The 26,251-nt window shown below is 37.1% G+C and overlaps 1 protein-coding gene across 3 annotated transcripts in view; it reads right to left on the bottom strand.

Annotated features, from left to right (window-relative positions):
• The window catches only part of STK24 (serine/threonine kinase 24), a 52,533-nt gene that overhangs the window by 13,481 nt on the left and 12,801 nt on the right, over nt 1-26,251 (bottom strand). The window contains exons 1-4 of one of the 3 annotated variants that reach the window (XM_054518573.1): nt 25,833-25,922; nt 13,687-13,824; nt 3,062-3,118; nt 67-175 (exon numbers count right to left, since the gene is read on the bottom strand). In XM_054518573.1, the coding sequence (XP_054374548.1) occupies nt 67-175; nt 3,062-3,097 (145 nt within the window). In that variant the 5' untranslated portion in view covers nt 3,098-3,118; nt 13,687-13,824; nt 25,833-25,922. Of the gene's footprint in view, nt 1-66; nt 176-3,061; nt 3,119-13,686; nt 13,825-25,832; nt 26,064-26,251 lie in introns of those variants that run through there. The other 2 variants (XM_036406886.2, XM_054518574.1) reach the window with 2 other exon arrangements.

Here is a 26,251-nt window from a genome sequence, read left to right as displayed (position 1 = left end):
AATGTAAGGGTGCTCATACAGGTTTGCATGAGTTCTTCTGATATTCATCACAATAAAACAATTTACCTTTAATATCTCTGTGGATTTTCTTCTCCGAATGCAAGTAATCAAGTCCTTTGAGTATCTCCCTCAATATTGTAGCAATCTGAGTTTCATCAAGTGAGCCAGGCTCTAACTAGGAGATGCAAGAAATGTATAAATATGTATAAAAAAAGGACAAACAGAAATAACACTGTGACTACAAAAAGAAAGTACTCCTTCTGTCAGCCCTCAAAACTTCCAATTTTCTAACTTCATAATGTGAGACAAAACAAAATACTCTTTTTTAAAACACATAGTTCTAAACTAAATGGCTTAATGAACAACAGGCAAAGAAATAATTTATTTTAAATATTACGTAAAATTTGTTAGAGGTGCCATAAAGACAGAGCCTTGAGTTTCTGCTTTGTGGTCAGGTATGGTGGTCAGATATACTAACCTTTGAAAAGCATCTGATTGTTAACAGTACTCTGAACTTAGATGTGCAACTCCACAGACCCTATGTGGACCCAGATCTCAAAGCCTGAGCAAGAAGCTAAGACATTCAAGGTACTACATCCATCAGTCTGTGACTACGTACTGCACTGGACTTTGAGAAATTCTCTAAAACTCAATTCAAACTGACAGGCTGAAAGAACATTACCTTCAAAGCATTAACTTTTTTCAAGTAATACTGGAAATATAAATCTGCTAATTGTTAAAAGATTCCAAGTAAGTTTTCTAATGAGAAGAATCGGTAACGTTATATGATCCCAAAGTTCTTTACATGTGATATGAATTCTAAAATTGAGAATAACAGAGGAAAGGTCACTACCCAGAGAGACAATAAGGGCATCTTAAACCCTGTCCTTAAGCAATAAGGGCATCTCCAGGGAGACACTGAAACTTTGTGTCCAACAGTTAATATTGGAAATATTCCACTATTCTAGTGTACTCCACAATAGCACTCACTGAATCACAATCAAAACGTTGTACCTCTAAAGCTTCATTCTCTGAGAAGGAAAGCATTTCAGATAAGGATTTTCAGATAAAAATTAAAAATAGTACATCCCTCAGAAATCCTCATGCATAGCAACAGAGGTAATATTTCATGTAACAATGCATTTGCTTTATCTTTGCAGCTTTAGTTATAATCTTATTTGCTTTTCCTTAGCTCTGATAATACACACAATATTACCACTGAAACCCACTAAGACATTCTCAAAGCTTTGCTCCAGCCAGGCTGTAAGCACCAGTTTGAGACTTGGTAACATGACACAGCACATCTAATGCGGGAAAACCTCCTATGTCAGCTTCAGCTCACCTTAGTGAGGAGGAATTACTGAAAACAGAGTAAATCTGAGAAGACTGGCACTGTACCTTGGTCACAAACTTGAACTATACTCGAAGTTTGACCAAAAATGTACATGCAGTTGCATTATATGTACTTTTTCTTGTGAGGCAGGATTTTGAAATCATCCAGTGCATATTCAAGTACAGAAAACACCAAGCTAGAATGACATGTCTGCACTCTGAACATAAAATTCAAGGATCTCAGTAATCCTTGCCTCGACTATGAAAATGTGGCAAAGCATGCCAGGTTCTAGTTGAGAACCATAATGTGCACGTTAGAACTAGGAGAACATACACCAGAACATAAACTGAAAATTAATGAAGCACACAAAAGGTGCTTAATAGACACTTAGAGGACGATTTCATTTCTGGGGTGAAATTTCTTCAATAACATTTTAAGATGTGAACAAGTACTTTCTATTTCTATGCAACAAACTTAGAGAATAAACACATAATCATCACACAAGTGAAATTTGTGAGATTTTAAAAGAAGAAGAAAATATGGTAACATGTGTTTTCATTCTGCTCTTTTATACCTATACAAAGAAAGTAATAGCTAATTTATAAAAGCAAACCTAATTTCTAGTTGCTCTTCTGTCCAGAAGAAAAAAGTGATCACAACAATAAATACACATTTTTTATCACATCTTTATTGAGAACTTCATAAATTTTTACACAACCACAGAACTCCTAACAGATGTGGAAGCTAAAGATATAAATGGGTTCAAAAATACACAACTGCAGGAAGCCCACATTTAATACCCACTCCTGTGCTCTGGATGTCACCAGCAGAATCCCTTTACTGTGACCTTGTTCCTTTCGCTATTTCCTCAAGCATTTATCAGTTATCCTATCTGACAACTGCAAACTCTGCTACAAAGACATTCTGCCTCAGTTTGGATAACAATTTTCACATACTTAAAACATGCATTATTATTTCTCTAACAGTGTTTTTTAAATCCACAGTGAACATAAGGAGGTGTGTCATTTGGGAGGGGGCTTGGGTGCTTTTTAATAGCTGAAGTGAATGTCAGCATCCAGTTACAGAAAACATGATCTGCACTGACCCCTTTGAATTCCAATTCAAACCTGGCAACTCCATCCCAGGTGCAGAATGAGGCCCTTGCTCCTGTTAAATTTCATACCCTTGATGACTGCACAGCACTTTGGTCCATCCAGGGCTACCTGCAAGGCCTCTATACCCTCCATGGAGTCCAGAGCTTCTTCTATTTCTTTGAAATATTATTTTTAATACCAGCCTAAATTGTACTTCTGTCTGTTTAGGCTTCAGAAAGACCTCAAACAAGGAACCTTTTATTTGTTTGGGGGAGGGGGTGGTGAAGAAGATACATTAAAATGTATAAACTTGTATAAGAGTTGTAGTGGCAGAATTAAGAGATACAAAAAACTATTTTCAGGCACTAGTGCTCTCTGGCTGACTGAAGATTACCATTCTAAGATGTTTATATCCTGCTTCCAATATTATGTTGCTTAGTTCCCTTCTATTTACACAAATAATCAGTCATGCCTCATGGAAAATAACATTTTTCAGGCATTGACAAATACTTTTATCCTTTCCTGAAAGTGAACATTGCCACAGCCAAGTGATCTATTATAGTTTCCAGAATTATAAGATAGGAATATAATTATGTGGAATAAAGTAACAAAAAACCATGCATAATTTACTTACTAGATCAAGGGCAGAGCCTCCACCCAGATATTCCATTATTATCCATAATTTTGTATCCTGTAAAATAAAAAACCAAAAAATGTATTAAGGTAAAAAAAAAAAAAAGAAAAAAAGAAGTAACTTAAATTAATGGGACTTGTCCCATTCTTTTTGATGAAGAAATTATCTGTAGTTTTGAAGCACCACTAACATTTAGTTGTTCTTCAAAAATATCTCTGGATTATTTACTCAAGAGTGTGTACATGGAGGAGAATACATTTTAATTTTAAAATTCCAATTATGGAATTTTAAAAAAATCCATAATTCCAAATTTAAATGATTCCAAATATCAAATAGTGTTACATATAACATATTTCCTTTCCTTAGAAAATATTATCTCGATTTTGTTGATCATCTTTATTTGTGCAGATACCTCTAAATATTTTCTTTAGTAAGCCTGACTGCTGTCTAGTTTCAATTGAAATAGAATTTATTCTTCATTTTTTTGCACTGTTTCATTTTCTTGAACAGTCAAGTAGGTTTTTCTCCACTAATGCTTATGCATCTGATATATTGTATAGAATTTTTGCACAGTTTTGTTCAAGAAAAAAGAAGCAAAGTAGTAATGAAGACTGTTTAAAATGACTATAACAACTTACTAGATTCAGCTGGTAAAAGAAAAGCTAACAACAACATCAAGCTACTATGTTCATAAAGAAAACCTTGGTACATATTACAAGACTGTTTAACACAAGATATACAACACAGTGTGCTAAGAAAGAGACTGGACCAAATCATTTCTTTCCACTGTTTGCAGCATCTTTTTCCCAAATACACTAAAGAGAAGCAGTTAGTTCAGCTTTTCCTTACAGTACCAGCCTTAAAACACACAACAAAGCAAACCACATATCTACTTCGTAGTTATTCAAATGAAATTGCTGCACAAAACACACTGGTGGTTTAGTTTTTATGATTATCAAGTTATTTTACACTTTGTTAGTTAGTTTCACCTCTATGGTATGTACCAAACTTTCACAAGACCTCTAGCATAATAATATAGATATCTCTCAGATCAAGGAGCACATAAATAGCAACAATATTCATTTACTTTATCTGACAGAATAAAACTTCATGTAAAAATAATGGCACATAGCCAGGACACCTGACTCTGAATTCTCATCTGTAAGGATGGATTCAAATTTTTAGAGAAGTGGTAAATGTATTGCAGGACATAACTTCATCTAAATCCTCTGAGGGATTAAAATTTTAGTCCTTAGGACTCACTTAAGTCTTTTAGTGATTATTATATCTATAGTTCACTGCATCCACCCCCTCTCTGGACTCCTGCTGTAGGTAAATGTGCATTTTTCCTACCCCCAGTTACACATACCATACTATTTTTAGATAAGACCCTGGATTAGGGTTCCTTCTTCATCCACTATTTTTAACACAGAGCTTCAGCTAAATTTAGGTACCTTTCTTCAGGAATCAACTCATCAACTCATCAACAAAGTCTTGCTAAAAATACTTCAAGAGAGCCAGAACACGTATTTTAGAAAGAAAGCGTAATTTAAAAATATAATCTATCTCAGTACTGAGAGACAACATCCCGATAGTGCTTACTTTCTTGCAGACACCACAAATATTCCAAGAACTGTAACTCATCTTGATAGAGTCTCTTACAGTACTGAAATACTTGTTTTTCTGCCAAAACTTTTACATGTTTTTCCTGTCCCTTCAAGGCTCCAGGTCTTAGCAGCTCCAGAATAAGAACATTACTGAGATGTGTCTTATAGTGAGTCATCCTAAACTTGATCAAAATTTTATATTTATATTTTGCGGATAAAATGTGTTTCAAAGCTACATGAAATTTCCTGAATATTCAAAACTCACACTTCATTTTAATAGTAACTTAAACACATGAAGTCAACTGTATCACTACTTCCTAGTCCACTGGAAGTGCCTGGTTGGGAAAGAACAAGGTAAAGGAAGCAAGCAAACCCCTTGACCCTTTTCAAACACAGTGAAGAAAAGAAGAGAAAAAGAAAAACAATGGGAAAAACCCCCAAACATCCACAACACCTCACACAGATGTCAACATGAGTTGTGTCTTCCCGTTTCTATTATCTCAAGGATTGAAAGAGTTAACAACTCGAAATAAGATATAATTTCCCAAAAGAGAAATTCTCTAGAATGCTAGGTACCAAATTCTCCAGCTGAAAACTAGAAATTAGAAGTAGAAAATAACTCACATAAATATTTAAGAATATAATTTTAATTACACAGTTGCACAACAGTATAACACAATTACACTACTACATGTTATAATACTTATAGTTGTAGCAAACCTCATGGAGCTTGGGAAAGCTCCATGGAGGACTGAGGCTTAACAGTAGGAACTGCTGAGTCATGATGAGACAGCAAAATAAGTTCCTGTCTCTGATCCCCACCCCAAAGCTTATCTCTGTAAACCCATAGGTCACTTTTCCCTAACCCCCACTATTGGACAAGTTTAGATCCCCCTTACCCTATAAAAGGGCTGTTTTAGCTCATTTGACAGAAGAAGAGTTGTCGCTGAGACCCTTCAGAGACTTCCCAATAAACCATCGCTGTAGAACCGCCAGGACCTCCTTCTCCTCTCTCACGTCTGTTGCTACCTAGCAAGCAAAGAGCTGAGATCCTAAGAGAGCTTGCAATCTCTAAAGAGCTGACAATCACCAAGCTTGCTAAAGGGTAACCCGCAGCGATGGCCACGAGCTAACTGGGCTTTCAGGCACTCTGTCTCTCTGAGGGATTGGGCTCCCGGACTGTCCTGCACCGCTCGATAATAAAGCCAAGATCGAGGCTTATATTATACATAGTCTTTTAAAATCATCATTTATCATTTTAATTGTTTTTCTAGTTCAATTAGTCTTTGCTCTTGAAACTTTCATCATCAGGTGCCTGAGGCTACATGTCTGAATTTACAATACAAAAGCCATTGATCCGCTAAACTCAGTAATTCTACATTTTAAAACAAATGAAGTATGGAAATACAGTTAAGAAACACACACAAACACACAACTGTATCTGTATAAGTAATAGCAATCTATTAGAATTATGCCATCTTTTTATCTGATCCCTATATTCAAAGTTATTTTTAATTCTCTATGGTTCCCCCTTGCCTCAGAAATATTACTCAACTTCATTGATGGTTTTAGGTTTTTATTTTCAAAGTTTCCATCATTCATATGAAGTATCTGAACAGATTCATATGTTGTACTCAAACAAATTTAATTGCTATGGTAGCAAATCTTACTATCACCTTTCCTTAATTCTTTTTGGAAATTTTTTAAGCTTTCTTATATAAAACCTACATATATTGCCTGACAAGAAGATGCAATAGATCCTTTTGCTAAGACAGCTGTAATGAATTTCTCAATATGTATTTCATTTTAGAGCCAACAACTACATATACTGACTTTATGTCTGTGGGGGCTTGGATGCTAGGTAGCACTCTGTCACTCCCTTCCTCACTGGTTATGGGACAGAGAATAAAGCAAAAGGCTCATGGGCTGAGGTAAGGACAGGGAGAGAACAATCTCCAGTTGCCCTCATGGGCAAAGCAGATAAAAAAGGGGGATATCAGTTTCATTTATTACTAATCAAAGCAGAGCAGTATAATGAAAAATAAAACCAAACCGTAAAACCCATTTGTCCTGGCCCCTTCTCCCTGGGCTTGAACTTCACTTCCAAATTTCTCCATCTCCTACCCCCAGAGGAACTGGGGATGGGGAATGGGGATCATGGTCAGTTCACCACATGTCTCTGCCACTCCTTTCTCCTCAGAGGGAGGGCTCCTCACACTCCTCCCTGCTCCCACAGGAGACAGTCCTCCATGGACTTCTCCAACATGAATCCTTCCCACAGGCTGCACTATTTCATTAACTGCTCCAGTGTGGGTCTTTTCCATGGGATGCAGTCCTTAGGGAACAGCTGTGGGTGTCCCACAGTGTCCTAAGTCCTGTCAAACCTGCTCCAGAGTGAGCTTCCCACATGGTCCCAGTCTTATTCAGGCACATCCACCCGTGTGGGTGGTGTGGGTGCCCCCCATGGGCTGCAGGTGGATCTCTGTGGTCCCACTGAACCTCCCTGGGCTGCAGGGGCACAGCTGCCTCACCATGGCCAACACCAGGGGCTGCAGGGGAATGTTAGCTCCAGCATTTGGAGCATCTCCCCCACACCCCTTCTCCACCGACCTTGGTGTTTGCCTGTTCCTCTCACTTATTCTCACTCCTCTCTCCAGCTGCAGCTGTGCAGGTTTTTCCCCTCCCTTCTTAAATCTGTTATCCCAAAGGCACTGCCACAGTCAGGGGCTCAGCCTGGGCCAGCAGCACACCCACCCTGGAGCCAGCTGGCAGTGGCTCTATAGGACGTGGGGAAAGCTTCCAGCAGCTTCTCACAGAAGCTGCCCCTGCAGCCCCCCAGTACCAAAACCTGGCCATGCAAACCAGAGATAATGCCTTGTAACAACAGCACAAGGCCAGCACAGAGCTACTATCAATTGACTTTGGCATCACCATAGCAACAGGCCTCCTTTCCTTCTTTTCTGAGTATCTCTGGCATGCCTTACATTCCCTAACACCTACTGTCACTTTCCTTTTTAAAGCTACCCAAATTCTTTTTTTGCTTGAACTTCTCACCCTCTTCAGTATTTATTCTCCTTTTGCTCTCAAACAGAACTCTGAAAGCACTATATTTTCTCCCATAGCCTAGATTAGTAATTATATATTACACATAATCACTCATACTTTCAAGAAGGTACTACATTTATATACTGACACTAGCAACATTCAGTGCTCCACTTTAAGATCTGAAACAAGAACAGTTTTCTTCTTCTAAGCATCAGCCACAACACAGCATTGAATTTTCTTCAAAATACAGTGAAGCCATGGTGAGTCATCCATCCAAATTTAGGATTATTATTTCTCTATAAAATTAGAAGCAGATTAATGAGGGCACATGGAATATTTCCTTTTTTTTTGCAGCAAGAACAAGGGGTTTTCCTCTGATATTATGAAACTGGAGAAAGGAACAGCTAGAAGAAACTTTTAAAACAGTTTCTGTAGATCCTTTCCAAACTATGGTTGCTCTTCTTGAGGTCTGACTTCTGATTTTAACTGTGAAACCACAGAAAACCTTACAATAGCAACTTCACCTCTGATGAAGTCTCCTTCATCAAGTTACTTCTATACCATGAAAGTACTTGCAAAATAAGTGCAGGTACCATAGGTAAAGAATTTCTAGTACATAAAAATTGAAGACTGTATACTGGAGAAAAAAGAAGGCCATCCACCAAAAAATTCGTATAGAATCTCAAAGGTACATTTTAACTGAAATCTGAGGAGGACAGAAGACCTACAGAAACAAGTCATCAAGATTATTATGTGTCCTGGGTTGGCTATATAATGCTTGTATCCCCAGTCATCTGTTCTGTTTATGCTGGATAATAAGTTTTGCTTGTTTTAAGTCCCTACAAAGTTAAAAAACATTTGAATAAACATGGGAGAGGCCTACCTTCAGAGATGCTTTGTATTTCTCTTATGTGAAGAACATACACATTTCTTACACAATGATATTATACAGGAGAGACCAAGCTAAAGCAATCAACCCAAGTATGTACTGATGAAATTGTTTCTAAATCTCCCTTCTTGTGGGAAGGAGAGACTGCAGAGGAAAACCAAACACAGTCACACAAAAGAAGGACTGGAAGGACCCTGAAGTAAGTGCACTGAATGACCTGTGCAATTAGAAAACTGTAGTAACAACAGTAAGCATACGTTTGCTTTTAAGTGAAGTAAAATCTCCCCACACCTATTGTAATAAAGAGAATTTCCCAACTTGAATTCATTGTGAGAAAAGGCATTTCCCACCTTACATTTATGGTACAGAATTAGCAGCAGAACAAAGTACATTTATAAATGTGTAAAAAGCTTGTTTAGTTATGGACACAAGCCACGTCCAAACTCCACTTAGAACCTCTATTTGCAAGCATTAAAACACCTATGAACAATCAGAAGCTAGAAATACTTTATTTGATTGAAATAACATGACAGGTTTGCTAAATTGACCTATATACAGAAATTTTGCCATCACTGCATTAGAAGAAAAACCTCAAATACAGAAAAACACAAAAAGACACAACTTCAACTGAAAAGAACAGACTAGTACCAAAACTGATATTCACTGCGCAACTTGAGATGTGATAATTTGTTTAATAAATTTTTCAGTTATGCCAAAGTAATAAGGGCCAGGAAAAGACTCATATTTAAGTACTGATATCAATTTAGTATTGATATTTGTAATTCTCCAAGCATAAGAAACCAGATTAAAAGAACCTTGAAATACACAATGCACACAACATGATAACTTCTCTAAATTGCATTTTGGCTGGAAGCAGTTACCGTTACATGGAGATTTGTCTTCTGTTCATCTCATATTTCAAAACCCAGAGAAGCCTGACAGGTGTAGTAATCAGAAGTTTTTTAAATACTTGCATACTGATTCTTAAATGCTCAACTTGAAAAACAAGATGCAGACATCATGTATCTCATCTTCCACGTCTACTTTAAGCCACTTTTCCCTCCATGTGAGGGGATGCACTTTTAAGCAGCATCTGAAGGCCCTGCTGTTTGTCGAAGCCACCAGGTGGCAGAATCATGTAATGCCAAAGATGCTTTTACCCACCCCACAAGCACAATAAAAGAAGGGCCTGCCCCAAAACAAGCTGTGTAACCCACCAGAGACAGAAACACAAACTACCTGTCTAAAATGAATCTGAAAACATTTATGGCCCTGACACCCTTCATAACAAGAGGAAGAATGATTAACCAGGGAACTATACCTTAAGGGATATAATAGTTCATTTATCTAAATTTTTCAAAGTGCCTTCCTTACAGTCATCAAGCACAGCTTCAGGCACCATCTTACTTATCTTACTCTCCTTTCAATACCAAGCTACAATTGTAGCCACTAGATCATTATACATTATGAACAACGCTGGTATTTGAGCTCTTGTTATTTATTAACACGCATGGACATTGGGAAATTTCAAAACAGATACAGATCAGGCACAAAAAGTTAATTATGCATTTGGGCAATGACAGGAAATGGCATTTATGTATTTGTGGTTCCTGCTTCCAAAACTTCCATCAACAATAAAGGTCTGAAAACATGTATCAAGAAGCATCAAGATCTCCCAAACACTGTAAATGTCCTTGCCCTGGAGCTCATCCTATCATAACAAATAATACACATACAAGAAAATAATTATTTAGGGCTTTAGAGAGAGGACACCTGTGAGTTGATGTATTGCCATTACATCTGTAAAATTCATCAGGATTTGCAAACTTTCCACTAGCTGACTGTTCAATTTATAGACCCACAGATTATTATTAGAACAGATATCAGCTGCCAAAATTGAGTTCTTCAGGAGTAAGTACAAGACAGCTATTGCTGTTATTCAGCAAATGAACAATTTTGCTAATGAATACAATTCAGATCTACCTCATGGCCTCAATTCTTGTCATTTTTTGACTAGTTTTAAATGTTACATATATATATATATACACACACATTATATATTTTTGACTCAATTAAAATCAAATCAGAATGACACCCAGTGCTGCCATATGTTAACAGCACAAAATGAGTAGCATATCACTATCTGCTCTTTCACTCCATTCTTCTCAGTACACAATCACTGCAAAGGGACAGAAGGTAAGCAATGCACCCCTGAACTTCAAGCAGCCTATCCAGATGCCAGTCTGATTGCTCAATGCCAGAGAATAATCCTTTCAACAGACAGCAAGGATTTGACAAGGGATAGACTCACTGATACCAAAAGTCAGATATTCACATTAAGTTTCTCCAAAATTTGAACATTACAGGTACTTAATTCTGTTAGTGTTAGTAAATAAAGTCCTTTCCACTGCAAATGGGCAAATCTATCCTATTACTCCAAAACTCCAGTCCTACAGCTGTTAAACAGTTTCAGGAAAGGCTACAATGTTTTCAAAACTTTTTAGAAATGTCTTCGCAGAAAACAAAGAAAGAAAAAAAAACTTTCTATGCTAATTCACATCATCTTTCTAAGACAGTATAGTTTGTTCTTGAAGGCAATCACAATGAGCACTGTAATTTTTCTCCATAGCTGAAAGAACAGAAAATTTTTAGCCTCATTAATAAGGAATAAGAATACCACCATGACTCCAACATGAAGCACAGAGTGCTTCAATGTACCTAATCCTTCACTTGAGCTTTTCTTTGACAACCTAATCATCTGCTAATGATTTTCTATCTAATTCCTCCTACTACAACAACATGAAATGGTATAGGTTGGTGTATTATTTGAAAGCTATTGGTTTATGTTACTAGAGATTTCATTAAGTAAAACCAAACTCTATTATTTTCTAAAGACACTTGTTTCAAAGCACTTGAAAGTCAGATGGCATGGAAAGACAACCACTGATTTCAAAGAACAACTATTATTTATGAGGTAACAGCACTACACATACACAGGTATGCTACCAAAGACATCCGCTGGATAAACTGTCCTCTCCCTCCCCATCCTGACACAACTAACAATCCATGCTTTAGAGCAGAGTCTTCAAGTACTGTCCCATTTTCTTAGAAAGGTGAAAAAGTATTGAAACACCAACAGATGCCATGAATTAGTTATCTTTAACCTTGCAAATTAATATACTACCTTGGGATTTCGAGGTGTAAGAGGAGCAAAAGCAGATGGTTTGAAATACAGATTAAGATAAACTATTAATCATGAAAGCATGAATAAAAATCTTGCCATTCTGAAGTAGATCATCTGGTACACTACTAAAGAAAACAGTTTAACACTATTAACAGTTAAAACTGTTACTAAAGAAAACAGTTAAAATTGATTTTGCTTCCTAAATGAACGATTGAGTTCTACTCTCAATTTGAAAGAGGAAGAATGTTGCTTTGAATATCAGCTTCTTCCAGGAAGAACTGACAATAGGAGTAACTAGATTTACCTTTAAAATGATTTTTTAAAGCATTTTTTAATTCCAGAGCCTCCAAATAATATAACATTTACCATCTATAGCTAAGTCACTCATTTTACCAGAGGAGATGTCCATCAACAGACACTTTTAGACTAGAAAGCAGTCTAGCAATTCTCAGTCCTGTTTCTACTCTTCCTTGCTGAATTTCTAGAGAAGCAGGCATAAGACCAAATTTATTTAGAATTTCATCCCCCACCCAAAAAGAAACCAGAATACACACACACACACACAAAAAAAACCCCAAAAAATACAAACCCCCCCCCAAAAAACAAATACAACCACCTCCACTTTCACTGACAGTAAAAGGCAGATCAAATGAGGGAAGAAAAGCTGTCTTCATTTCCACATATGTAAGCGCATAATTAGGCAGGACATTAGTTTCCAAGACAATCCACTTGTTCACTACCTCAACATACTTGAATATACTAAAACTTCCATAGTCTGAGTGCCAACTATACTCTCCAAATCCACACCCTTAGAAAAAAAAAATAGCAGCTGTTTAGCAAACATATGATCATCTTAACTAAAGATCTACATGCCCAAATGTTCCTACTCAAGAAAAAAAAATAGGAAAAAAAAAACCAACACAGCAAAAAACCCCTAGAAGGTTCTTCCTTATGATTCCAGTAATATTCTTAGTTTTCATATAATAAGAATATACTGGAACATATAATTATATATATATATATATATATATGTATAAAATATGCATAATATATATTATCTACTGGAATAAGAATGTGAAAAGAAAGATCTAGAGCTGAGTATTCACACAATTCACCTGAATTAGCTGGAGAAGGGGTCGATGTCACCCCTGAAAAGTCTGCTTTTACAAAACAATAGATTTTAAAAAGCTACAATGGGCATTTTGTGTTTAAATTTATGATATCAAAGTAAACTTCTGTTTATTTTGAATTGCTTTCTTTACTAAATTACTTTTCCACAGGCACTTGGAAGGCTGTGCTTCATGTAGGTAGCATCTCTAACATGGAAAAATAATTCCGAAGGACACATTTCCCTCAAGGAGAGTAAAATGCAGTAATTTACTTCCACAGAACCTTTCTGGACTAATGCTCACTAGAAATTTAAGCACACAAAGAATTAGGTGGAAATCATCTGGATATAAAGAGCTAATTCAGAAATCTATTTTAAAAATGGGTTTAAAACTGTGGGAAGTAAGCAGCATTTGGTTTTGGCTTCTTTTTTTTCTTCCTCAAACTTCAACCTAAAGGAAGAAGAATTGAAAAAAGTGCAAGTTTGGACCTCATCCAAAATATGAAAATAAAAAACTAAGGGAAGAGGGGAGCATATGTCTGAGTTATACTCCAGAAGTGTAGCACGTCCTTTTCCCTTCCACTGGGGGCACGTTGTTAAGCAAACTGACAGCAATGGACAACTTTGTGAATCTTAAGGGGGCTGCAAGCAGCTGATGAGGACCCATAGAGTTCTCAAAAAATTGTCCCAAAGGAGCCATGAATGATGGTAGTGCTGTAGTAAAGAATATTGCCAGGCTGGGGTGCAGGACTGACAAGTGTTTTGTCTGGGGAGCGTTTCTGAGGCGCTTACCTCCTTTGAAGTCTCTTGGCGTCAGGATGAATGCTAGCTGTCCTGGGGCTGCCATCCCTTTGAGGGGAGGGAGATACAGATGAGCCCAAAGGTTCTCTTCTAAACACAAGTCCTTACTGCAAGCTGGCCAAAAGGTCCCTGCAATCAAAGAAATCATTGTGGTTTTGCATGTGGCGCATTTATGTCCTTTCATCAAGGTTTGTCAGCCATCTAAAATGTTCAACCACAAAGGAAAAAATAAAGGCATCTGCTGGGTAGCCAATGCAGAACAGAAACGAAGTAAAGAGAAGAACTGCTCATTCCAGTTAGGACTCTCTGAAGTCCATGAAAAACACAGGTAACATGACACTTCAGACTGAGCAGAATCATCTCAGCAGACAGTATTTTATGCATGTATACATGTATAAAAAAAGCTGTTTGCCTTTGGAATCATTCTCCAATCCTCTGAAACTCCTGCCTTCTTCAAGCCTCAAGAAAAAATGTCACATTTCAACTCCTAGACACATAATACTAGTCAACTCTACTATCTAAGGCAGCAGACACTCTTCAACAATTACCTCTTGCAATCACCACAGCAGTATACAATTAACCTTTAAATGCATCCTTTTTGCCATAAGCTAGTAGTAGGAGAGCCTGCAGAGCCACTTGCTTGCAAAAAAACCCACAACAATGAATGTTCTGTCACAGTGCTGAAAAAAGATTCCTTCTGCAGAGCATTTAGCAGACTTTTGTGTTTGCATGCCAACATGCTAAAGCCACGAGCTACATGTTTTTCCTAAAGTGAGTCATCTCTAACAGTGTCCATATTCACAGCCTCCTTGGCACATTTCCTGGGCACATGCCCTTCCACCATAGAAATGATTCTTTATAGCCCAGCTGTCACTAGCCTAGGCATGTCATATTAAGCACATGATTTCCCAGAGCTGCAAATTAGCGGGCAATCTGGATCTGTAACTTTCTACCAAAGTACATTACAGTGGAAGCACATAGACATATATTTCTTGAATTGGCTGCAAAACCAGCTCCTAGCTAGTAAATTCAAGGAACTTGCACAACAACAGAAGAATAGCACATATTTCACTTCATAAAGGAATGGGTAACCACTACTTTGGAACACTAAGTGTACACAAACTCATACTCTTCCTCCTCCCACCTGCCTACAGCCACTTTCCCTTTCCTTGCTCCATAACACAGTGGTGGAAGAATGAAAAATCCTGCCCCTTACCACCACTATCCTTTTAACTGTTACATTTTTTATTCTTAATAAGACTGACAAGATTCATCCTTCCCTTCCCTGTCTACCAGGTAGATAAGTACTTCATAACCATATCTACCAAGACATTGCCTTATGGGGGGGAAAAACCTATACTGCTAACTGGGGTAAATCTTTTCCAAGGAAGTCCACCGACAGAGACACACAAAGATTAATATGTGTATCTCTCTAAGTGCTAAATTACTTATGTGGTTCTATGATAATCCCAACAGACCATCTACTCACCTCCTATAAACAGTTACCAAGACAAAAATATAACCCATAATCAAAGTTCCAAATGGAACTGAATTTTACTCATACTGGTTATTGATGAACTGTACAAGGTCCCAACCCAGAAAATTGGAAGCAAAAGCAAATCAGGAAATGGGAACCAAAAGTAAATTAGTTCACAGAATTCTTTACCTCAGATAAATTGCATTACATCTAATAAAAGAACCTTGCAGCCAACAAATACTGAGATTAGCAATTTCCCCCCCACAAAAATGTCACACTACACCTGTGTATCTTAAACCTTCCTCACTGGAGTAGTTCACATCAATCAGACTCAGGGGGTTTATAATTATTCTCTTCTCTATACCAGAAACAAAATTCCAACAAGAACATGAGGCACAAAACCCCCTTCTTCTCCAATGCCCAAAAGTAAAACTGCTCTAATGCTTACATCTATTCCTGTTCACCCATTACATCAAATTAAATTAAAAATGAAAGTTACAAATCAGATTTACTTCTTAGCTCAGATATCAATCCATTTATCAGTTTAATCCCTTTTTTTACCACTTACCACAACTTCCAACATCTGCACCCCTGTTTCGCAGCCTATCAAGCTATAACCCTCTTTTCCTACCCCTTTTGCATTCACATGCTATTAAATTCCACTACTCCCTTCACAGAACACACATAGGCCAATCCTTCTTCAAAACTCTTACTACTGATGGCATTGTACACATGTATCAACCCTACAATAGCTCAGGATCTTCAAGTCAGATTTCTGTCAAGCTTATCATTCCAGTCCCAACAACACATAATTTTTCTGGAAACACCTTATTATTTTCTAGTTTTTGTCTTTACAAATTTTACCCTGACCTAATTACTGGTAAAAACACCTTATATTCACATAAATAATTTCCATTCTCCCTTCTTCTTTTATGTTTTTGTTTTGGTCTTAGAGGTTATTGTTTCAAGGAACTACTGAAGGAAGCAAAAAGGGAGAAAAAGCTCAGTACCTCCAAATGATCATTTTTATCCCAACTGTTATGCAAGAGCAAAGAATTTAATAGTATAAAGAAAGAACCTTAGGAATTTGTTTGAAAGCGCTGGCTACTGAATACAAGAACTGCAATGTTTTAGAACTACTACAGTCCTTAAACCTATTAATTGGGCAACTTCCCTTTTGAAGTTCAGTATTTCTGAGTCTAGCCAACTTTTCCCAAATAACAATTTCTGAAAGTTCAACATTCAACAATTAAAAATGCTTACTTAACACATTTTGCCACATGCCATAATGTCCCTTAAGTGTAAAGACTCCTCTGCTTTTATACTACTATGTGCATACAGAGCACACAGACACTTAGAATAAGTAATTTGACCCAAAATGCTGCATAAATGCCAAAGTATACTTAAGTAAAAGAAAGTTAACTAAGTAATGCAGACTACCTAACATTCATATTCAAGTTGCAACAAAAACACAGTAACTACGTAAGAGCAGCAGATGATGGTGCTACAGATGTAGGTAAAAAAGTTTTCAACCAAAATGTTTTAGAGGTTCATGAGAACATCAGATCAATAGGCTGGCAGCCCAGGACTAATCACATTCTAGATGAAAAGCTTTGTACCAGGAAGTGTATCTGAGCAAAAAAATGGGGAAACAGCCCACAAAACTAATGCACATAAGTCTAAATATATACACATACATAACACATACACACACTCTCTTTTTTCAGCTCTACTGCTAGCTGGCTGATGGAAGAACCTCCATAAACAATGTATTGGCAGTGGGCTTGCATAAAACTTTAGACTAGTCTGAACCATCAGTGTACGATGCTCTAATCCTTAAGACAAAAGATTTGAAAATATAAATAAAAAATAGGTGGTTAGTCCCCTACCCACTCAGTGAGCTGAACCACTTCACTGAAAGTTCCAACAGCCTCTGTGGCCACTTTTAAGGCACAGTTGGACCTCCCCTTTGCAGCAACAGCAGCAAAAGGTTTCCACCTCAATGCCACATTAATACTCTGTTTTTAATTATTTCAGAGGCCTGCAGCAAGAAGTGTAGCAGTTAATGCACAAGTTACAGAAGGACATTTGACACAAGATTACATATGGCTAGAAAGCAATGCTGTGTCATCCTCATCTGTATAGTCAAACTAAATAAAGGGCTTCATGTTACAGCTAATCTAGAAGTAAGCCATTACCAAAACCTGTGGTACTTTTCTCTCCCCCCACCTCCCAGTTTTTGTTGGGGTTTTTTTTTGTTGTGGTTTTTTTTTGTTTGTTTGTTTGTTTTTTATCTGACCCAGCATTTCATAGACAGAACTCAGAACTGGTTGATCTGTTAGTGTTTGGGGTTTGCTCTTTTCAAGGTTGTTTTTGGTAGGGACAGGAGAAGACATTGAGGAAACTTGTCTCCCAGATGAACCAACTCATGATGCAGCCAACAGATCCAACACAAGTTACATGGCAGGAACAGGTAAGCAGGATGGGGAACAAGATACTGCTGCTGCCTTTTTTTCATATCTGTTAGATCTGCCTAAAAGCAGGTACTGAGATGTGAAATTACACACATACCATACAGAGGTCAGCAATCACAGCAGTACAGAGGCAGCTGTTAAGGTCACCACAAACATATTACTTCCAATAAATGATATTTTACATTAAGCTTTCTAAATTTATATTTAAAACAAGATCAGAATAACACAATACAGTTAAGTACTTACACAAAATACAGTTACCACAGACTCTCAATTTTGAGATATACTAGGTGATGCTTCCCAACCTTGATATGCTTGAGGATCAAGAATTACTTAGCCATAAAAGGCTAAAAGTGCAGAACTAATTACACTGATGAACAGCAAAATTCTTGAAGTCACTATTGTTTACTAGGCAGACTTTTCAACAGATTGAAAAAATAGGGCAATATGATGCAGATTCCAGAAAGTGCTAAAAATCCCTCCAATTGCTAAAGGAAAATACTGGGATAAAAAGTTTCTAAAACTAAAATTTGAAACAGTACAATGCAAACTAGGGACTTTTTTATCATTGAGAGCACAGCAAATAGCTACAAGGAAAGACAGTAGTTAAGACTATGCACAACAAAGGTTCAGAGTTCAAGGTAATATCTCTGAAATAAGAAGAGACCAAACTATTTTAAATATGAAAATGGGACTTCACAGCAAAACAACAGGACTCTAGAAACAGAGTTTATGGGTTCTTTGGCATCCTTTTGCCTTTGTCTCATTTATGGCTACTAGAGGCTCTATCAATGGAAGTTTCCTACTTGTTTTCACAATCAGTAGACCGACAAGATCTGAGAGCCTATCAGAACCACTACAGAAACCTTCTTGCTACCTCCTTCTGAGCAGTCCAGCCAGATGACATCTCCACATTTACTACAGACAAATGAAGGCAACACTCATTCAACTTCTCTGCAGGCCAGGGCTGCCTAATGAGAACAGAGGGTTACCAGTGCTTCAGAAGAATAGTAAGCATACAAGAACATGGACTGGCTCACAGGAAAGTGGGCCTCATTTTGTTCTTAACATTGCCACAAGAACAGAATTTGCAACCCCAGCCTTCTTCTCATTCCAGCTGCAGGAATTCCTAAATGTGAAGATAATTCCTTCTAGCTTTGGTCAAGAGAATGAAAAAGGCATTTTAGCACCTCAACCCCTCACAAAATGCAATGATTACAACAAGGCTGCAATTGTAGCAGGAAAAATGAAAGACAGTTACAGCTTTTTTCATTTAATCCTGCCTAAATGAGTGCAGAGGACAATGGGGCTAGGGAAGGGTATAGAGCACAAGTCTCATGAGGATTGCCTAGGGGAGGTGAGGGAGAAAAGGAAGGTCAAGGGAGACCTTATTTCTCTCTTCAACCACCCGAAGGGAGACTGCAGTGAGCTGGGGGTCAGTCTCTTCTCCCATGTAACAAGTGACAGGATGAGAAGAAACAGACTCAAGTTGTACCAGGTGGAGAAATTTCTTCACAGAAAAATTTCTTTCCCTTTTTAGAAGGGATTGTAAAGTATCTGTAAAGCACAGTACCCTGGAAAACAGCAGCCACTATCCCTGAAAGCATTCAGAAAATGTGAACACATGCTTTAATGGTGAACAAAGTGGTCATGGTGCTAAGTTGATGGCTGGGCCTCATCTTGAAAAGTCTTCTCCAACTTTAACAATGTTATGACTCTATGGTTCTAACACCCAAAGTTCAGGGACTGTAGTTGCAGAAGTCAGCTCTGCAAGGGCACAAGCTGCTGCTGTGGGGCTGGGCACAAAGCATAACAATGGATCATCAAGAAACTACTCACACATTCCAATTCTCCCTGTGCTGAGGTAGCACCCCTGTCACAGGGCAATTCCACAGTCTTACAGTTAAGCAGGAAAAATCTCTGCTCCATGTCCCATCCCAATAAGCATGATGAAACCTGCCAAAGGCTGCCTGCTATATCAAATGATGACAGAATGTACCAAATCCATTAACTTCTGGCTGACCCACAGCATACATTTAAGGTCACGTCAGTTCAGAGATGCTCGTAAATGTTAAAGTAAACCAGTTAAACCTGTAAAACAAAAGAATACCAACTTTAAATTTATTTAAGTCCCACACAAACACCCACATTCCAAGTTACATTACCTAGGATTCAACATGTCCACAATAAAGTCCATGAGTCTCCTAAGCATTCAAGCTCAGGCTTCTTTAAATTCAGCAAATACTGACACAAAAAAAACCCCAAAACCTGCTAGGTGGCATAAAACCCACCTTAAATAAGCTGTTCCAATATTTAAGCTGTCTACCCTTTAAAACAGTACAGAAGATTATCAGATGAAATTTGCTTATCTTGACCACTCAGCAAGTACATCTTGTCATATTTTGGCATAACTGGTTAGAAAGCACTAAACTATCAGAAAGGGCTTTCCTATATACACATTGAGTCACTTCCAACCTTCTCTTAAAAAAACAAAACCTAGCCTGAACTTCAGTCATCCTCCTGAATACAGGCTTCCCAAACCTTGAACTGTTCCTGAGAAGCTCCTTACTGACTGCATTGCAGTTTTCCAGCCCACTGTGAACTGGACATGTTATTCTGAGAAGAGCATCACTGATCCTGTGTATATCAAAGCCCTAACCAACACAAGACTTTCTAAGGCTCAGCCACAGAACTGTTTACCAACTTCACATTCAACTGATTACCAAAAATAAAAGCACAGATTAATTTCAGAATCACCATTTTTCATAAATAATTTTTTGTTCTGGCTGGAGTTCATTTGCCAGAACTCACTGTACTACAGAATTCAGTTAATTAAACTTCATGAAAGCACTTTCTTTTTTTAATTAGGGTAGACTGTGTCACTCATAAAGTTAACCGGAAGCTATTTTCTGTGTTCTTGCTGTCTATAGAAACACCAGCTTGACTTTCAGCAGTAGGTATATTACATCCTAGACAGGAAATAAAAAGCCATACTGGTTTTATGTAACAAAAAGCCTAAAAATTATTGGCAGCTATCCTTTATGAACCTTCTATCACTGCTTCCTATAAACTTTTTAAAAATAATTCTTAAAATACATTCATAAAATGGGAGGCTGTCTGTATGAATAAAGGGGGAAATACAGAGTAAGTCTTATTCTTCTTAGGTCAATAAATTTAAACAGTTCAAAAGAGGGTATTCTCTGAAGCTCAAAAGTGTGCTAGAAAAATATATTTGGAGGATGAAGAAACACAAGCTTAGAGATAGTAGTATTTTTTAAAAACATACTACAAAACTAGTTCAATACCAGTTTGATATCATTTGCACCTAGTTACAATGGATGATGAAACTACTTATAGATTATTTGCTCTGCCATTACATACATATGTACAGAAGTCTAAGATGAAGAAATGAAAGAATTTTTAACATATACATACATATAAACACATCAATCTCAGCTTTTGACCATATACACTTATCAACCTAAGTTTGGAGTGTAATGTACTTATACATATATGCAAAAAAGTCAAGGGTCTTTAACCTTCAGTGTTTTAAATATAAACACAAATTAATTTGCTCATATATTTCTAAGTAATAAAACAAGATCAGGAAATATAAAAACATTATTAAGTTATAATAAAGCCATCCTTTAAGTTATTAACAAAACTGAAGAAACATTACCAGAGAGACATCTGAATCTTGAAAATAAAACTGATTTCAAACAACAAGGACAGGAGAAACAACCACAGAACCAAATCTAACTAAGCTCTTGAAAAATTGGTAAAACAGAGTAAGATGCAAAAAGCAGAGCTGACAGGCTTCCAGACTGAAAAAGTTTTAGAATAAGTAGCACAGCAATACTTCCTAAGAGTTCCAGCTCAGCAAAACTCAGAAGAGACAGCAAATTTCAGCCAAATTTATAAGAAATTTTTAAAAATTAACAAAACAAAAATAATCCCTAATGCATTACAAGGAAGATCGATTTTAGATCTAAAATCTAAAGAAGTAAAAAGATCCAAAGAAGTTTCATTAATTAATTCTATAAGGATCTAAAAAGAACTACTACTCTGCTATCCTTGGAGCATTTAATCAGATCATAGAGGAACAGATGAACCTTTCATTTGGAAGACAGCAAGGACCATTAACACAGGTTTTTAACACACCCTGGCAGACAAGGAATGGCAATCCCTGTAGATACCTGCACCCACATAAACCATGGAACTGCAATTTATTTTAAGAGCAACACTGCAGTTACTTAGTATATCCTACAGACAAAAGACCTTTTTTCCCAATAGAATGGGAACATTAAGACATTGTATTTAAAAATACAATGCCGAAGTGCATTTCCATTTCTGTTTATATAAATACATCTTGATTTCTGACAAAAAGGCGTACCACAAATAAATTTATATTCAGAATGACAACCTAAACTGGTACCACTTCACTACTGCTTTTGCTCTATTTGCATGAACTCTGATCACAGCAACTGCACACAAACCTCCAAAAACAGATGCACAGAACAAAGTCTAGAAGGAATGCAAGACTTGCTTTATGGGAGCAATAAGTTGCTTCTTATTTAAGATTCATTGTGCTAAAGCAGTAATATTTCATATGAACAGATATGGCTTAGTTTTTGGATATGAAAGAAGAATTTGCTATAAACACACTTTCAAAACATTCAAATAGGATATACAGAGTATTGCAGAGTTAACAAGGCTTTTGGGTATATCACACTATTCTAGGTATAACCTAAAAACTAACCAGTTTTTTTAAAAAGTTATAGAACAAGGAAACTTTCATTAACTCATTAAACTGTAATAGTTATTTCAAGCTGTCTTACCATGTATATCATGCAGAAGGCACCAAGAGCTTGATAAGCTCTTCTCACATCATCTCAAGACAGCAAGAGGCCTCAGGCAAGCATAGTAGTATTATATAAGCTTTCTAAAATTTCAATCAACAGGTTCCTGAACACACTGCCATATAAAATCACCTAGCTTAATGGAAGAAGGTGTGAAGTAACATAGAATGAAGAACAATATAAAGATTTCTCAAAGACAGATGATTTGGTTTACTAAAAAATAAACAAATATTTAGAAACTCAAGCCCAAAATATTCTGCCTACTTAGAGAAAGGATAGCAATTCCAAAAACAATTTCAATCTGTCTGCCAAAGTAATTAATAGAAAATCAAATTATGAGTTCCCTACAAACAGTAACTCTTTCTATCCAACATCCACCAGAGACATGGTCAACATGCACAAGGCTGCACAGACTAGAGGATGATAATTAGTGAAGTGGCTGGCAATATAAACTGAGATCCTATTGTTTTTCTACTTGCTTACTTCAAAGAAGTTTGTTCTGTGACAAGACATTATTATCTTTCTTGTAATTAGTGTTAAACTCTCCAATCACAGAAGAAACAATGTCTCCTAATCACTCAACACATGGAAAATTAATGTGTTGAACATTCTCAGTGATGGATCATCTGCACTGTCAGAAACAGAGCTAAAAGATAGTCAGACCCTTAGAACTACATATGGCAGTCCTGGCTTCCAAATACAACAGAGACCTGCAGCAAATAAACTTAGATTTCTAGCCAAGAATATGAACCAATTCATTTAAATATTAATATAGTCCCTTTTGTGTGTGTGTGTATATATATGTGATGACACAATACCTCTATCTGATAACAAAACCTTACTCTTTTTTTGGAAGGAAATTGAACTGCAAAATGTTTCTTTTGCAAAGATTCTACCACTTATCAGCATCACCCAGCAACTACCCCACATTAACTTTTAACAGCATAAAGAAATCAGCTTTTTGTTTTGAAGACCCAAAGTGCTGCAGTACCAAGTGTCTTATGAACAACACACATTCACAAAGCACTGAAGCAATGAGTAGCTTCACATTCTACTAACTGCAGAAAGAGCTGTACTTCACTGCAAAAGTAACTGAGTCACACACAGCCACTATTGGTGCTGTGTCTCACAAAGCTGACACAAGCTGAAAAACTCACAGGCTACTGCACTGAACAGAAAAAGGGATATCGAAGGTATCAGAGGGTCCCCCCCACAACAATAAGCACAAGTATCCCTACTGACCCTTCAACCCAGCCAAACTCACTCAGGGTACAGAGCCCTACAATCTCCTCTCACCTTCCACTGGGAAAAGCAGTCACTGCCACAACACCTTCAAAAAACATCAACATTCACTTAGATCAAATTTGAACACTGGATTTTCTTTTTCAGCCTCTTAGTAATTATATACACTTTTAAAACAAATAAGAGGTTTACCCATCAGACTTTTTCTTATATTCTATTTCTTATCATGTAAGAGCTAATACCCCTTGCTGGTTTCTCATGTGGACACAAATAACACCAATGGTAATAGGAGCTATCACATTCAATATCAGGGCTCTGGAGACGAGGGTCTGGAGGCCCAGGTAGTCTTTTCCTTAATTATGCCAGTTTGGGTAAATGATGAGACCAGAAATAGATGAATTTACAAAGTAAACTGGCTGCACCACTGATGCTGGCAACAAGGTTTTGGTTTAGGACTCTGCTGATGGGAAGAGATAGAACTCACCTCATGAAACAGGTCCGATAAGCCTTTACCAACAAAATGGCCAACCTGGAAAAGTCAGCTTTGAACTAGAAGAAGTGGGAGAAGAGGAGAGGACTGTGTGACATTCCCTTGCAGCCCTACTGAGACACAGACACAATCAAATACCTCTGTGAAGTGCTGGCAATGAAGGCAGTATAGGGAACAGGCAGCAGGAATTTGAGATCTCTGTGCAGTTACAAGGCTTTGATCTCAGTGCAATTACCAAGACATGATGGGACAGCTCACACAGCTGGAATGTCACAGGGAAGGGATACAACTGTTAGGAGCAAACAGACCAGGAAGGACCAGTGGTGCAGCTGCCATACTTCATTTAACTATCAGCCCTTGACAGTGTAATTTCAAAAGCACTGGTAGCAGCCATGAGGAAAACTTTATCCAATTTACTCTGCTCAATTAACTGCCTTCTGAGACCAAACCTATCCCTAACACCGAAGTCCAGCTTTAGTAACAAGTTATCAGGTCTAAAAACCATTACCAAATTACTGATAAGATATCCAAGCAAACTGGTTCAGAGCACAAGGAGGAAAGGAAAAACTGTCTCTCACTTGAGTAATGCATATCCTGGATCCAGAAAAAGTCCTTTTTTCTCTGGAAATTAACTGGCAATCTCAGAGATACAGAGATAAAGCAGGGTCCCCCTTTCAGAACCTTCATGTCTTTGCAGATAAATAGAATACTTCCACAACAGCAAAAGCAGACTGAATAAAGTATTTTCTACCTACTTCTAACTTCAAATCCTGCCAAGACAACAATCTCTCATCTAGATTCTCATCTCACTGTCATAAAAGAAAGAGCTGTCGAGATGGGAAGAAAGTCTGCCCAAGTAAAAAAGTAATACCAAAAGCTTCGAGATACTTCCACTACATTCAAGACATAATAAATCATTACATCCATGCCATTAAAAACAATAACAAAAAAAGAAAACCTTAACAAAAGAGCAAACTATCTGGCACACTTCAAACTGAATCCTGAAAATAGTAATACGGCAGTGGGAGGAAAGGGAAACAGATTCACAAGACAGTTAACAGAAACCCCTTCCATTATTAGCTTCACTTATGTCTAATGTGCAAAATTATTTACTTTCAGATTTTAATTTTTAAATCACTCAGACCAAGGCTGAGTTCAGTCTCCTCAGAAGAACAGCCTAAGAGCTTAGAATGATCAGGGATCAAACCTTGACAAAAAATTTCATGCTTCACAAAACAGCTGATACTAATTGCTTTTAATGTTTTGATAATTCAAATGCAGACTTAGGTTGAATATTCTGAATTTAAATTAACTAATATTAAGAGAATATAAACATATTAGAGCTCAACAAACTCATGTTATTTGAAGGGGTTTTTGTACAGAAATAGCAATAGATGAGCATTTTTTCTTATTAAATTTTGTCACATACTTCACAAAATACAGTAACTCATTCTTTCTTTAGAGTTTAAAGCACAAAAAGATATTTTTCTTCAACTGAGGTTTGACAAACCTCACCAACAAAAACAGGCACACCTGGATAGCCTGGAAAAGAATTACCTGTAAAATCAAATCACCACCATCTGTGAGTATCTTACCTTTAAATAGGATCCATAATATTTAGTTACATATGGACTGTCACACTGACTCAACACCGTGATTTCTTGTTGGATGTCTTCTATTTCATCTTCTGCTTCTTCTAGGTCAATAATTTTTATAGCAACAACTTTCTGAGTCCGATTGTCAATTCCTTTAAAAACTTCACCAAAAGACCCCTTACCAATTCTCTCCAGTTTCGTAAACAATTCTTCTGGATCTGCCTTCAGAGTCTGTTAAAAAGAAATATAAAGAGAAAAGTCACTCAGTATTTGTAACAAAATGTGGTATTTTTAAAGGCAACAACACTTCAAATTCCGCATATTCCTATTTACCTACCTACCTTTTTCTACCTCCATAATTGTCATATTCTTTCTAAATCCCTTATATGCACACACTGATATGTTTATATTTCACTGTA

Source organism: Molothrus ater, chromosome 2 (assembly GCF_012460135.2).
Source record: "Molothrus ater isolate BHLD 08-10-18 breed brown headed cowbird chromosome 2, BPBGC_Mater_1.1, whole genome shotgun sequence".
Taxonomy (NCBI): Eukaryota; Metazoa; Chordata; class Aves; order Passeriformes; family Icteridae; genus Molothrus; species Molothrus ater.
The sequence above is the reverse complement of the archived record's forward strand: the minus strand, read 5'-3'. Positions and strand labels throughout refer to the sequence as shown.